The sequence below is a fragment of the Phacochoerus africanus genome, chromosome 12, assembly GCF_016906955.1.
Source record: "Phacochoerus africanus isolate WHEZ1 chromosome 12, ROS_Pafr_v1, whole genome shotgun sequence".
NCBI lineage: Eukaryota > Metazoa > Chordata > Mammalia > Artiodactyla > Suidae > Phacochoerus > Phacochoerus africanus.
Window position 1 is genome coordinate 65,841,843 of NC_062555.1, and position 13,501 is coordinate 65,855,343.

The 13,501-nt window shown below is 50.5% G+C and overlaps 1 protein-coding gene across 11 annotated transcripts in view; it reads right to left on the minus strand.

Moving 5' to 3' along the window:
* Positions 1-13,501, minus strand: part of CELF2 (CUGBP Elav-like family member 2) — a 549,068-nt gene that overhangs the window by 48,350 nt on the left and 487,217 nt on the right. For 9 of the 11 annotated variants that reach the window (XM_047755098.1, XM_047755100.1, XM_047755102.1 and 6 more), the window contains 2 exons: positions 10,946-11,009; positions 894-1,028 (listed from right to left, as the gene is read on the minus strand). In XM_047755098.1, the coding sequence (XP_047611054.1) occupies positions 894-1,028; positions 10,946-11,009 (199 nt within the window). The remainder of the gene's footprint in view (positions 1-893; positions 1,029-10,945; positions 11,010-13,501) is intronic. The other 2 variants (XM_047755103.1, XM_047755105.1) reach the window with 1 other exon arrangement.

Genomic DNA, 13,501 nt, shown 5'->3' on the forward strand with positions numbered 1-13,501 from the left:
CCTCCAGGGGGCTATGATAATTCTTATTTAACAAAATACTTTTCAATCTGATTTATAAAATAGATACATCGGAGAGGTCAACTATTTAATGTTTTTAAGAAAAACCACTATTATACGAGAGAATATACCGTGTCTAAATATGTATTTCTTTCTTTCTTTTTTTTTTTTTGTCTTTTTAGGCATATGGAGGTTCCCAGGCTAGGGGTCAAATCAGAGCTATAGCCACGAGCTTACACCACAGCCACAACACCACCAGATTTGAGGCACATCTGCAACCTACACCACAGCTCACGGCAATACCGGATCCTTAACCCGCCGAGTGAGGCCAGGGATCAAACCCACATGCTCACGGATAGTAGTTGGGTTTGTTACCGCTGAACCACAAGGGGAGCTCCTAGACCTTGGTGTTTTTAAAGTCAGATGTAAAGGATGGGGCGGCTGTGGACTGCCACACGGAAGCGACTGGGGATTCTGAGATTTAACGGAGTGTTCTTAAATTTCTAAAAAAAAAAAAAAATATATATATACACACACACACACACACACACACACAGGAGAGACCACCTTTCCCAAGAGACGGAGGCTCCAAACAACTGGGGGTGTGTGGGGCTGAAGGGACGACAGAGCAGTTTTTAAACAAAAGGAAGGTCTGAGAAGCAAGAACGGGGTAGATTCCCTTGCAGGAAGTGCTTCTCCTTTTACCCTTGGAAGAGGAGACACACAGGCACCCCAACTTTGTTTCTTTAAAAGAAATTAAACAGACAGTCAAGCCCTATGCCTGGCTGGGTCTGGGCACGTTCACCCTGCACTCGGCACCTGGGGTGGCGGGCGGGTGGTGCAGGCTGGCGCGCTGTCCCCGAGTCCCCACTCCCAGTGGCAGGAGGCCACCTTACCAGGACTGGTGAGGGCTCCCAGGGCGCTGCTCGTGGTGGAGAGAGGGTTTGCATTGGTGGTGGTGGCTGAGGTCTGGGCCGCGGCTGCAGCTGCTGCCAGCGTTGCCAGATTCTGTAACTGTAAAGCATTCATGCCTGCAGGGGAAAGAGAAACGCACCATCACTGACACGCCCGCTTTGCTGGTTTCCAAAAAGGGAGGGCAGGTGACAAGGGCAGAGGGCCCCGAGATGGCATACTCGGGGGGCTCAGGCGTCACCATAGGGCCTGCCCAGACCCAGGGCCCTCTTCCCAACCATCTCCTCCCAGGCTCTCAGATCATCAGAGAAGACCAGCAAGAGGTTTCCATGGGGACTGCGCACAGCGAGCCTTCTACCACGTAGCCACCCAGAAAGGCACAATCCGGGCTCCCACGGCTGCAGGGAGGGCTCCAAGGTAAACGCTCCATCCCTAACTTGACAGGTGCACCAACAAAGTGTCACAGAAGAAGCGATGCTTTATTCACTAAAAAGTTCTCTCTCCAAAGTTGCAGCAATCTGGTTTCCTCGCTCTGTCTGCTGTGTGACTCTGGGCAAATTTCTTGCTTCATGAGTGAGCGGTAGCAGTGGCTGTACCTCACCTCATACGGTGGTTGTGCAGACTAAACAAGACAGTGAATGCTAATTTCTGAGCACAGTAACCAGCACAAGGCAAGCCCCCTGTAAATGTAGCAACTGCTGCTGCTGGTACTTATTACTGCTGCTAAACTTCTCCCTGCAAACACTTGTTTTGTTTTGCTTTTTAGCACCTGCAGCATATGGAGGTTCCCAGGCAAGGGATCCAATCAGAGCTGCACCTTCCAGCCTACACCACAGCCACAGCAACGTGGGATCCAAGCCACGTCTGTGATCTATGCCACAGCTCACAGCAACGCCGGATCCTTAACCCACTGAGCGAGGCCAGGGATCGAACCCACATCCTCATGGATCCTAGTCGGGTTCGTTAGTGCTGAGCCGCAATGGGAACGTCTCTATTTCTTAATCCAGTGTTCTCTGTACATTCAGTCTCTCTGCATGATTTGCTTCCCTATCCCGTACAACTGAGGAGCAGGAAACACTGGTTCTCCCCCCAGGCAGTGGAGTTTTACACAGAAAGATACTGAAGTCAAGCCACCAGCTTTATCTTGCTTTCTTACATCTCAAATCCAGGTACTTAATAAATGTCCATTGAGTAAATCTCATCTGCTTTAGAGACAGTGGCCTGATGGAGGGTTGAGAGAACGTTCTAGCAACACACCTGTGAAGCCCCCAGCCACTGTGTGGAGCCCTCGGCCGCCAGGCTCACTTAACCCCACTCCTCCATCCTAACTGCCTTAGTCAGGACTCATTTCTACTCAGAGGAGAGTTGTTCAAGTTTCTGCTGCAAAAAGGGTTCTCATTTTGCTCAAAATGAGGCTCTCCCTTCTCGCAGGAGGCTCCCAGCCCTGGTGGCCTTGGGGGAAAGCCGGCACCTGTTTCTCTAACCCACATGGTTTCTGAGGAAGCTCAGAAGCAGGACAAAGTACAGGGGGGACCTGTGAAAGTGACCCCCAGTCACAGGAGCAGCCCTCCCCTCCCCGGGTCAGGGCTCAGACAGGGCGGGGTTGACGGACCGTGGGAGGTGAGAAAGCACCTGTTTTCCAGGTTTGCTCCGGGAAAGCGGACCTGGGGGAACATGAGCCTGAGTGCAGACCACTGCCAACAGACAGCTGCGCAGAGAAGGCTGAGCACCCACGCTGGCATCTGCACATCCGGCCTCGGTTCAGGACCAGCAGAGCCACCCTTCTTGGACGGGGTTGGAGGGCCTCCAGGATGCCTGCCTGCTCTGACCCGCCAAGTGGAGCCATGGTTCCGGTGCTGCCCAGTTCTGGAGCTGGAAGTAATGCATCTGGGTCCCGGCCCCCCCGAGGCTGCGCCTTGTCGGTGCTTGGAGCCCAGCCTCTCAGCACAACCTGACTTCACACCACCTGGGCGGACTGCTCACCTTCACAGTTAGATGCTAAGTTCCCCAGGACAAAGATGCTGCCGTAGCCTAAAGCCGGCAGACACCCAGACACGCACACATGCACGCGCACAGCTACATTCACAGCGGGTGCTGGACAGCGCCCCAAATGTGGGGTGAACACCGCCACCAGCATCACGAAACGGCCCCGAACTGCTCTAAAGAGCACTGCCTGCAAACAAGGTTTCTCCCTGTTCTTTCTTGGTTCTTTAGTATTTATGAAAGCTTCAAATACTGACTGTCGCTTAATTAATCCCTTCTACAAATATTTATCAGGATTGTGCGTTTTCTTATCTCATCCAGTGACACTCAACACTGTCCCAGAGCACGGCTGGGACACACAGGTTCTCTCTCTGCTGTCCTCTCCCTGCATGTCCCTTGCTTCTCCCCTCCCATCATCTGTCCCCCACAGGTGGACCCCCGGCTCCGCCTCCCCCGCCTCCACTGCCAAGGCCAGGCTCCAGGACCCTGCTGGGCAGGGCCGACTCGGTGTCACAACCACACTGCGTGGAGAGAGAACATGGGCCACAGGAAGCAGAGGTGAGGTGGACGGGAAAGGCTGCTGGGACCCCAGCGTCTCAGGGCTTTGAGGGAATGGAGAAGGGGGACGGTTAGATGGAGAGAAGCAGGTGCCTCCTGGGTGAAACCCCGGTCCCGGCCCTAATCCCACATTTTCCCCTCCATCCTGGCCTGGGTTCCTTGGGCCCAGAAGGCAGAGCTCCTCTGCTGGTGACAACAGTGACAAGGACCACTGTTTCCCGGAGGCAGTGTGGGCTGTCAGGGAGGGTGTGGGCTCCATCCCAAACACCTGACTCCCTGTCCTGGCCCGCCTCCCCTCCGCCGGCCTCCCCGGCCTTGAGCACAGGGCTTACCTATCTGCTGCTCAGATTCTTGGCTGCGACTTGAGACTAAGATGAGCGGACCTGAGTAAATGCTTCAGAACATTGAAGGCTAAGGAACAACTGGGAGGCAGCGGAAGCTCTACGGGCTGGATAATAACCTCAACAACGTCACCCCCAATAATGCGGACGATGGCACTGAGGACAAAGCACGTGCCAGGCCTGAGAATCATGCTTACTTAGCAGGCGTAACAGACCCAAATGACGGAGGCACTCCAGCTGTGCTACGTGTCACAGACAGAGGACACGGGAGCTCAGAGCTCCGGGGACAAGGAGGCCAGTTCTCCTCCCTCCTTGCCCACCCAGCCTCTGTTCTCTTGGTTCCCACCCAGGAAGTGCAGGGATGATGGGGAGGCATGGGGGGGGGAAGGGGAGGAAGGACATAGGGCTTCACAGGAGAGGGGCTGGGGCATCGGACGTGAATGAACACCGGCTCCTACCACTGGCCCAGCTTAGCCTTGCTCCTTTCAACAGCATCTCAGCACAGCTGCCGGGTGAGGGATGTGTCCCCAGGATGGGGTCCGAGGATGTGAGTGCAACAGCGCTTCCAGCTTGGCCTCTGGGTACCCAGGCCCCAGAGGGCCAGACACTGACCCAAGATCTTCATTGGCAGTTAAGACCCCAGCTAACCAGGGACCACGGCACAACTTTGCATGACGTCTTGTCTGTCACTCAGTCACCCTTCAGCTCCTTAAGTGTTTCCCCCTCCTCCATCCTTAGAATACAGGCCTCACGAACCCGGGTCCCGCTTCCTCGGTGAACAGGCTGCAGGCTCCTTCTTTGAGGGGCCATTTCCCTCCTGCTCACCACCTTAACTTGGTGGGCTCCTCACCCAAGTTTCCCTGATGAGATCCAGGGGCTCTTTGGTTCCCCTGAAGTTTTATGAAGAACTGTGCATGCGATGCGTGCCCAACTTTTGGGGTGACAGACCCTCAAGAGCTGGAGGACCCCTGCTTCCTCTGGATAATCTGAAAGGGATGCCAGTCCTAGTAGGAAACCATTGAACGAGAGGCCTGGGGTTGGTGACAGCGACAGGAGAAATGGAGAAGAAATCAGAGCTCAGGAGTCACGGTGCAGAGGGAACAGATAAAGGAGGAAAGAAAACAGTGTTCCCACCAAAAAACCCCAGGTACCATCAAGCCAAAGAAAAATCAAAACCAGGCTGAGACTTTCTAAGAACATCTGAGCAGATGGCTGAAACCACAGTGGGGGTCCCGTGGAGGCAGCAGGCACAGGCTCTCCCTCTGGCCTCCTGTGGGTCTTACTGTGCCTGGACGTGGGCCGGGGGCAACAGAAGCACCTGTTCCCTGTGCTGTGTCCTTCTGTCTGGTCAGGCAGAGGTCCCAGGCCCACTATCCAGTCCATCCCCAAAACCTGCCCAGAGAAGACATCCCTGACCACGCCCAGGCCTCTGAAATACTGCTACTGCCCGGTTTGTCTCATTCTTCATGTCCAGGGTCACATTCAGGGCACCAGGGATGCTTTCTCAGGGTCGAATCCTGGGACTCTTTACCCACAGCAGTGCCAGTCCCTGGTGATGGATGTGCTGGCTCTTCTCCTGTTTAGGAAAGGGGCTCAGGGACCACCCTGTGCAGGGAAAGGCATCTGGCCCAAGCCGGGAAAGCAGCTCAGAAGCCTCACAAGGACACCCTCAGGTTTCACCCTCTACCTCCTTAACTGTATCACCCAGCATCACTGGGTACCTGAGGTGCCGGGCATCGCTGCCTCTCCAGACCTCACACTGCTGCAGACTCAGCTCCTGGACAGGACAGAGTTACCCGCCAGTTACCCGCTGAGACGCCAGGCCCACAGCCATCACAACAGGGGTGTCTGCTTCTGCTCACGCTGAATTCATATTTCTGGTTCTTTGTCTTGGTCTATTTTCTTCAGGGGGGTGTGGAAAATCACCCTGTCCCTTCCTCCTCAGCTCCTTCTGCAGTGCCTCTGGTCTTCCACCCCGACCCAGTCCTAGTCTCATCACTGCGACTCCCGCACAGTCATCCTGAAAGGGCACCAGACAGGAGCTGGATGCTGGTTCTGGCTCCGCAAACAGCTCTTCTCGGAGAAGGAAAACCACCTCTATTTAACCTCCCAAGCACTTGGCTCGGGTAGGCACCCCTCAAGCCAGGGGCAATAATCTGGGTGGCTAGAAATGCAAAACATTTAAATAAGTTTTAGGAAACCCGACAGCGTGCCAAGACCAAGATGGTCAGAAAAAAAAAAAAAAAGTTGGGCATGCAGAAGTTCAACTTTTCACTTATTACTCGGGGAAGAGAAAATCCTTCTCTAAAAGAAATTTTGTACCAAACAGATGTGCACTGGGCCTACTTGAAACTGAAGATTTAAAAAAAATTATTTATAAGGAGAAGAGCATGAAAATTTAATTTAATGTTCACCTTAGGTAATTCTGTGTCTTATTGTTCAGAGCAATTACCATAAATCTGCATATCAATAAGCAAGAACAGATGTCAGTTGTTACAAGTGCTTGCCAATCAGGTCTGTTAAAAAGTGACAGATGGGTGGCTATGGAACATTCTCATAAGGCCTATTAGCACTTCCCCGAGAGAGCGTGGAGAGAGGAGGATGGGAGGCTCAGCTTCGGGAAGAACTTGAGGTCTTTGTGGGTCCTGGATGCACACCTCACAAGTGTGTCCCTGATGTGAGTGATGGTCTCAGCCAGCCTCTGAAGCACAGATTCTGCAAAAGTCTCTGTCACACACATTCTAAGCCTGGCTTCTCTGGAGGCAGGTCGCCAACGGTTAAAACAGTTGCTGTGTTGTTGTTTCAAGCAACTATCTGCACTCTACAACTTCACTGTGACTTTGGAAACCCAGACCAGTTAATTCTGCAAGCGAATTACTACCAGTTTTACTGAACATCTGAATTCGAGTGAGGGAGTGTTCCCTTATTTATCACAAGATTCTTTTCTTTGGCCATAGCTTCATAATTTCTGAGATTTCTTACCAACAAGCCCTCACCCTAGAAAAATAACTCCCCCAGCAGCATGCAATCCCCTCTCAATAAATTTGCAATGTTGTCCAGAATGAAAAGTGGTGTTTTTCCTGGGACTGACTCTGAAATGCTTCATTTTGAACAGTGTTGGCATTCTTGAGCAAGGTTTTCCTATGACTTGTTATTTGGCCTGTTTGACGGTTTGTGCAGTCACTGGAGCCTGTGCTTACAGGAACATACCTGGGTGTGGGGACAGGAACACCCTCTGACCAGCTTGGGGGTAAAAGGGAGGTCAGGGTTGGATCAGGCCCATCTGCAATCTGGATCTGCCATTTATTAGCTTAGTGACTTGGGGCAAGTTTGTCAGTGAACTTCTCTCTCAGCCTCAGTTGCCCCACCTGGAAAATGGGATGCTAATCGTCACAGAATGGTCAAATACTACCCTTGTTTTTCTCACATGACGCTTTTTTGAGATGACAGCTGTTATACAGAAACTAAAGACTGAAAAGCCACTTTTCCCTTATTCCTTCTTCTTCAGAAAAATTCAGATTCTTGGCCGGAACTTAGACACCAAGATTCTGAGATTTCAGAGATTCATGGAACAAATACTACAATTGAGTGAGAAATGGGACATGTTTTATCAGAAGTTATGAGGGAAAGTCAAATCAATCAACTTCAAGGATGCATAAAAGGAGTCTGTGTATAAAGATTTGATCCTTACTAACCTATTTTCTGGTGTTTAAGTTCCATATTTATTTCCTTGTAAAAAACAATGAAACATATCTGAAGCTATTTTTAGTTTGAAAGGAAAATGGTAAGCCATTATTTGCGGGTTTTTTTGGAAAAAAGTATAGTTGATGCCTCATTTGATTTTATTGATGTAACTACTTAGGAACTTGTCACCTAAATTTTTTTCCCCCAGCTTTCTTTTATTTTCTCCTCAAATAAAAAAAATGTTTACTCATTCAAATGAGACCTTTTAGACTCTGGTGAGCAGCCTCAACCTCCTGAAGGACAGGCCACAAAGCTCTGAGAGGTGTTCACAATATATTATTGTTTTCAGAAATAGTTTGCTCTTTTTGGGGATGGTGCTCTCCGCTGTGGTACTTGAATTTTCCATGTGGCGCTTATCACACGGCCCTGGAGGACACGAACACTGCATCTGAAGCATGGCGGTCACCAGCCTCACTCTTACCGTCTCCTCGGTTAGCAAGAGTCCCACCCCGGGTGGGGTTTCAGATGAGCAACCTCTTGGGCTCCCTCATGACGGTTTCCACCGAGTATGTTACATACCACGCGCTGTGTAGCGTGTCTGACACTGGACCAACCCACTAATCTCCCATCTTCGACAACTCGTTCGTGAAGATGCCGTCATTCATTTATAAAATGGCTTTTGGCTCAAACATCAGGCTACAGTCAAGTTTCTGACTTCCAAAACTGGGCATCTCACGTAAGCTCCACTGGGAATGTCTCCAAAACATCAACTTGCATCTGCTGATTTCTACTCACTTGCGATGCATCCACTGGGAAGCAGTCACGGGTGCTGCCTGGAGGAGTGGGGGCCACGGCTGTGCCCTCTGGAGCAGCAGTGAGTGAGGGTATTCAGAGGTGAGAGGACGGTAAGGAAGTGAGGGTTTTTAGGGGGACGAGGACGAGGGGTACCTTGGGAGAACCTCCTCCAGGAAGTGACCGCTACTACCAATCCACTTTATAAGACTGGTTGAGGTGACTGGCAGTGACAACAGCTAAGCCTGCTTTTGGGGGAAGACAAAAGGGCAAAGGGCTCTATCACTTTGTTGAAAAGAAATACCAAAACCCCAATGCTTCCGACACTTAAGTGAGACTTGATTTTCCCTAGGAATGAAGGGCACCTGTTACAGAAGAGCCTTGACATCTGTGTCCTTGATGCTCTCAGTATCAAGGTGACAGGAGAAAATGGGCCACTCGGTGCTCTATCCCACGGCCTGGGCAGACCTAGTGTGCTGAATTTAATGCCGAAGTTTTGAGAAAGGGGTATTTTGGAAAGCCGAGAGTGTTTGCAGACCACCTTTAAATGAGCCCTCTGCTCCACACACCTTGTAAGGTGGCTCCCAGATACCCTGGGGGTTCTTAAATGAGCACGCCAAGCAGGAAGATGCTGGCATCCTGACCTGAGCTGCAGCCACAGACGCACACAGCCTGATGAAGGATGACAGCACGCTGTGTCCACCCGGGAAGACACACGTGGCAGTAGCCTCAGGACCCAGTGACCTTCTTGACATAGTTCAACTGTGGGGACAGGAGAGCCTGAGGCGTCCTCTAAGGAAGACCCTATTTTGAATCGGGATGGGTCTGTACTATGAGAAGCCAAACAAATCCTGCATCGGTTGGAGAGACAAACCTTAGCATTTATTTCAGAGCTTGGGATGTGGTGGTTTTCTCTGTTTAAAACACAGAAAACTCCTTGAATATTTCACTTTGCTCTCTCCAATTCCCTTCACAGAACCGAAAATAAATCAACCGTTCAATGTGATTCTTAGCTCCAAGGCCAGCTTCCCCAGCTGTATTCATCAAGATGCTGCAGAATGATTTAACTAGTTATTATTTTAACATGTATTTTTCCCCTAATAATTCAAAGGCTTTATTACAGCAGAACAAGCTGGTGGGGCCAACAGATTTACAGCTCAATGAGTAATTCAGCATTGTTTCCACCATAGGCTAGTAGGTCCCATCAGACCAGTTACCGTCAGCCCTGGAGGCCACCGTGGAAGGCTGGCAGACAACCACTGAACACACAGGAGGAGAAATCTATGTATGCTCATTCAAAGTCTCTGCAAATAAGTGAAGTAAGTCAGAAAGAGAAAGACAAATACCATTTGATATTACCTATATGTGGAATCTAAAACATGGCGCCAGTGGACCTACCTACAGAACCAAACAGACTCTCAGACACAGAGAACAGACTTGTGGTTGCCAAGGGGGGAGGGAGTGGGGTAGCCTGGGGGTCTAGGGTTAGGTGGTGCAAACTACTGCATTTAGAATGGATGGGCCATGAGGTCGGGCTGTGCAGCACGGGAACGATACTCCATCTCTTGGGATAGACTGTGATGGGAGCTGATATAAGGCAATGACCGCGTCACTCTGCCCTATGGGAGAAATGGACTCAACACTATAAATCAACTATACCTTAATAAATAAACCATTTTTTAAAAAAGTGGATCAAGGAAAAAGAAACAAGGATATGCATTTGGGAAAAACAAGAAAAGGAAAAAGGAGTTTCCGCTCCTTTGAATAAAAGAAATCAGGCTTTCATTCTGCACATCCTGGGTTCATTTCATAGACTCGGGGTGCCCTTGATTAGAACACACCACGCTTGAGGCTGCTACGGCCCAAATCTGTTCTTCTCCTCACCCACTCTCCCCTGTCCTTTTGGAATCAGACAAGGAAGAAGCCCTGTTCCTTAGGGCAGGTTAACGGCATCTGCGTCTGATTCGTGGTGCGGGCTACCTTCCCGGGCCCCGTGGAGAGTAAGACTATGAGCCTGGAAGGTGACACAGCAGGTGTGACCTTTCGCTAATCACCGTACCTCAGTTACTACTGACACAGCTCATTATAAAGAGAAATTCTTCATGAGCTAGCTTTCAAAGCCAGTCACACTTTGATTTTCTCGAGAACAAAGATTATGCTTGTGCATAAAAGCTTCTGATGCACAATCCTGCCACCAGGGTTCTCAGGTAGAAGAAGGTACCCTGTTAAGGGCCTGTGGTCAACCAGGGACTGCAAACTGTCTCACAGGCCTGCAGGCTTGGCTTTCATGATGGAGGTCAGAACATTTGTCTTGACTGATTATTAAAATTTTAGAGGAATGCCTATCATTGTGGCTGCCCTGGATAAGGAATCTTGCTGGAAATCCCCCAGTAATCAAACCCGTTTTTTTTTTTTTTTTTTTTTTTTTTAAATAAAACCAACTCTAGAGTATACGAAGCAGGAATTCTCAGCCTCCCAATTTTGTCCTTACATAACTGTTGGAAATGCCGTGGCCAGAAGATCAACGTCTGAGAAACCGATTTTAACACCCAAGCCAGAAAGCAAACAGGGCTGGTAATTATTCTTTGTTCTTTGCCCTGCTTCTTTTCTTTGCCCTCTGAACCCACCCCCAATTCAGACCACAGCAACGAGGTCGAAGGCAAGGCCTTGTGACTTACCAGCCATTTGCTGAATGCCACTGAACGCACCCAGGTTGCTGGAGGAGGTGGCCTGCTGCAGAAGCTGCAAATGAACAGAGAAATGCATTGCCAAGATGAAGTGGAGGTGATGAGCTTCCCAAGCCTTCTGAGGAGCCACCTCCCACTTCCCGCACAGCTCCATAGGTGGCTGCTGCTGCCTATTAACGGGCTGAAGTTTCCCAGAGTTGGGGCTGTAAATCCATATTAATGTCTGATCTCTATTAAGAAACACAGACACTGGGGAAACTCAATAAGCTGCTGCCTTAAAACAATTAATCAATTTACTCTTTTTAACAACCAGGTGTTAAATCTATGGAAACCAACATGGCGTGACTAATGCTCTCTCTCTGGAGCCTAGCAGTTACCCTAACTCATCTCTGTCAATCAAGGTCCATCCTCGCGTCTCCTCCACAGCTCAGGGTCCATCGTGTCATGCTGGAACTAAGTGTAGCTATTCACGGCTGCACACTTACAGCCATGACTATGTGACCAAGACAAAGGTCACCCATCTGAAGACGGGCTCTGCGGGAAGAGAGCAGGAACTATTTGCCAAAACCTAGAAGGATCTGGTACTACGTATGCCGACACCACGCATGATAAGTACATCCGCATCCTCTAAAGAAGAAATGAAGAGAGCTTGGAAAAGGCCTCTGCATTTTGTCCCTACAGCTGCCCCCAAATCCGTTTATCCCCCAGGGAGGAACAGTGGGTACCACAAGGGAAAGGCATGTGGTTGCTGCTCGAGACCAGCTCGGGTGAATCGGAGGTTAACTGAGGTGCTCTACGTTTGCCTGGACTGACTGACGCTCTCTTTTTTGGTGAGGTCCTTTGACAGAGCCAGCGTCTGTACCTGGGAGCAAGCACCGAGTTATCGCCTATGAGCAGAAGCACACGGGTGCCCAAGGCGTGGATTCACCAAATTTATTCCTGAGAAACGGCTAGCATGCCATGAGCTTAGGAGGACCCAGATATAGTCCCTCTTTAAAAACTGAGCTCTCAGAATTTCGTGGGGGCTCTGCAGAACTCAACGGACAGCACTGCCACTCCTCCAGGTAGGTACAGGTCTTCTCAGCTTAAGAAGAAGGCAACTCTAGCACTGGATGGGACTCAGAAATGGGCACCTATCGACTGACTTACAAGCATCGAGGAGAGTGAAATGCCAGGGGCTTTAGTCACCATGAGGTTGGGGGGATTCTCAACAGCTGCCAGGAAGAGCACGTCTGTACCTTTCACTTCTCTCTCTCGACCTGGTGTCATCCGCCAGCCGGATATCACACACATGCACACGCACACACACGCAGTGAGGAAGAGGAAGACGCCGGGGACTGTCCCTTTCGATGAGAGACGGCTCTTATCTGCTTGGCTTTCTTGGGTTTCCCAGTCTCTTGTGGTTGCAAAGCCCTTACTCGCTCCTCCTATTTAGATAGTTTTAAAAGTGAGAGCCTGGGGACAGTACATTCGCTCTGAAGACACTTTGAGGAATGCAGGATCCCTAATGAAGGCAAGAGGCGGGGTGCCTTCAAGGCCAAAGGCTCTCCGAGATCGTCAGGGAAAGGGGACGAATCGCAAGAAGGGGCAGAAAGTGGCCGAGAAAGGACGGAGGCCAGCAGTAGGGAGAGTACAGACAGAGGTCAGAGCACAGAACACGTTTTTATAACCGACATGGAGATGGATCCAGGGCATGGAAATCACGTGCAGACGTGATCAAAGAAACACACGCTCGAGATTTCCGAGATTTCCGTGCCCTGTGGGGTGGGGGAGACAGGCCAGGCACGTGTGTCCTGGTTTCCAGAAATGGTGAAGCAGGAAACTGGGTTCTCAGAAACTAGGAAAAGGTGGGCCTGACATCTATCTCTGATAGACATTCCCGTAATTAAACTGTGGACAACTGAGAAAGCACACACTGGTGAAAAACAAATCATTGTTCAGGAGCTCCCACTTGCGGCTCAGCAGTAATGAACCCAACTAGTATCCATGAAGATGTGAGTTTGATCCCTGGCCTTGCTCAGTGGGTTGAGGATCTGGCGTTGCTGTGAGCTGCGGTGCAGGCCGAAGACGAGGCTCAGATCCTGTGTTGCTGTGGCTGTGGCCTAGGCCGGCAGCTGCAGATCCGACTGGACCCCTAGTCTGGGAACTTCCATATGCTGCAGATGTGGCCTTAAAAAGAGAGGGAGAGAGAGGAGAGAGAAGAAATCATTGTTTAGCTGGACTCCTTTTTCTTTTTCCTCATACAATTTCTGGCACAGATTTTAGCAAGACATGCGGTGGAATCGTCCCTGGGGTCTTTGCGGATAAGATGGAGAAATGGCTTGAGAGTGACGGTAAACTCAGTCAGTGCTTTTATCAAGGATGCAGAGGAGCACAGGAGGGCACACTTCTCCCGCAAGACATCCTGACCTGTCACAAGCACCTATGACATGTCAGACCCCAGCGGGCACTGGGGCAGGGTGGCTCATGATCTTGGCTAAGGTTACGAGACACCTCAGGGCCTCTCCCTTTCCTCACCTGAACCAGCAGGGTGACCTCACCTTTCAA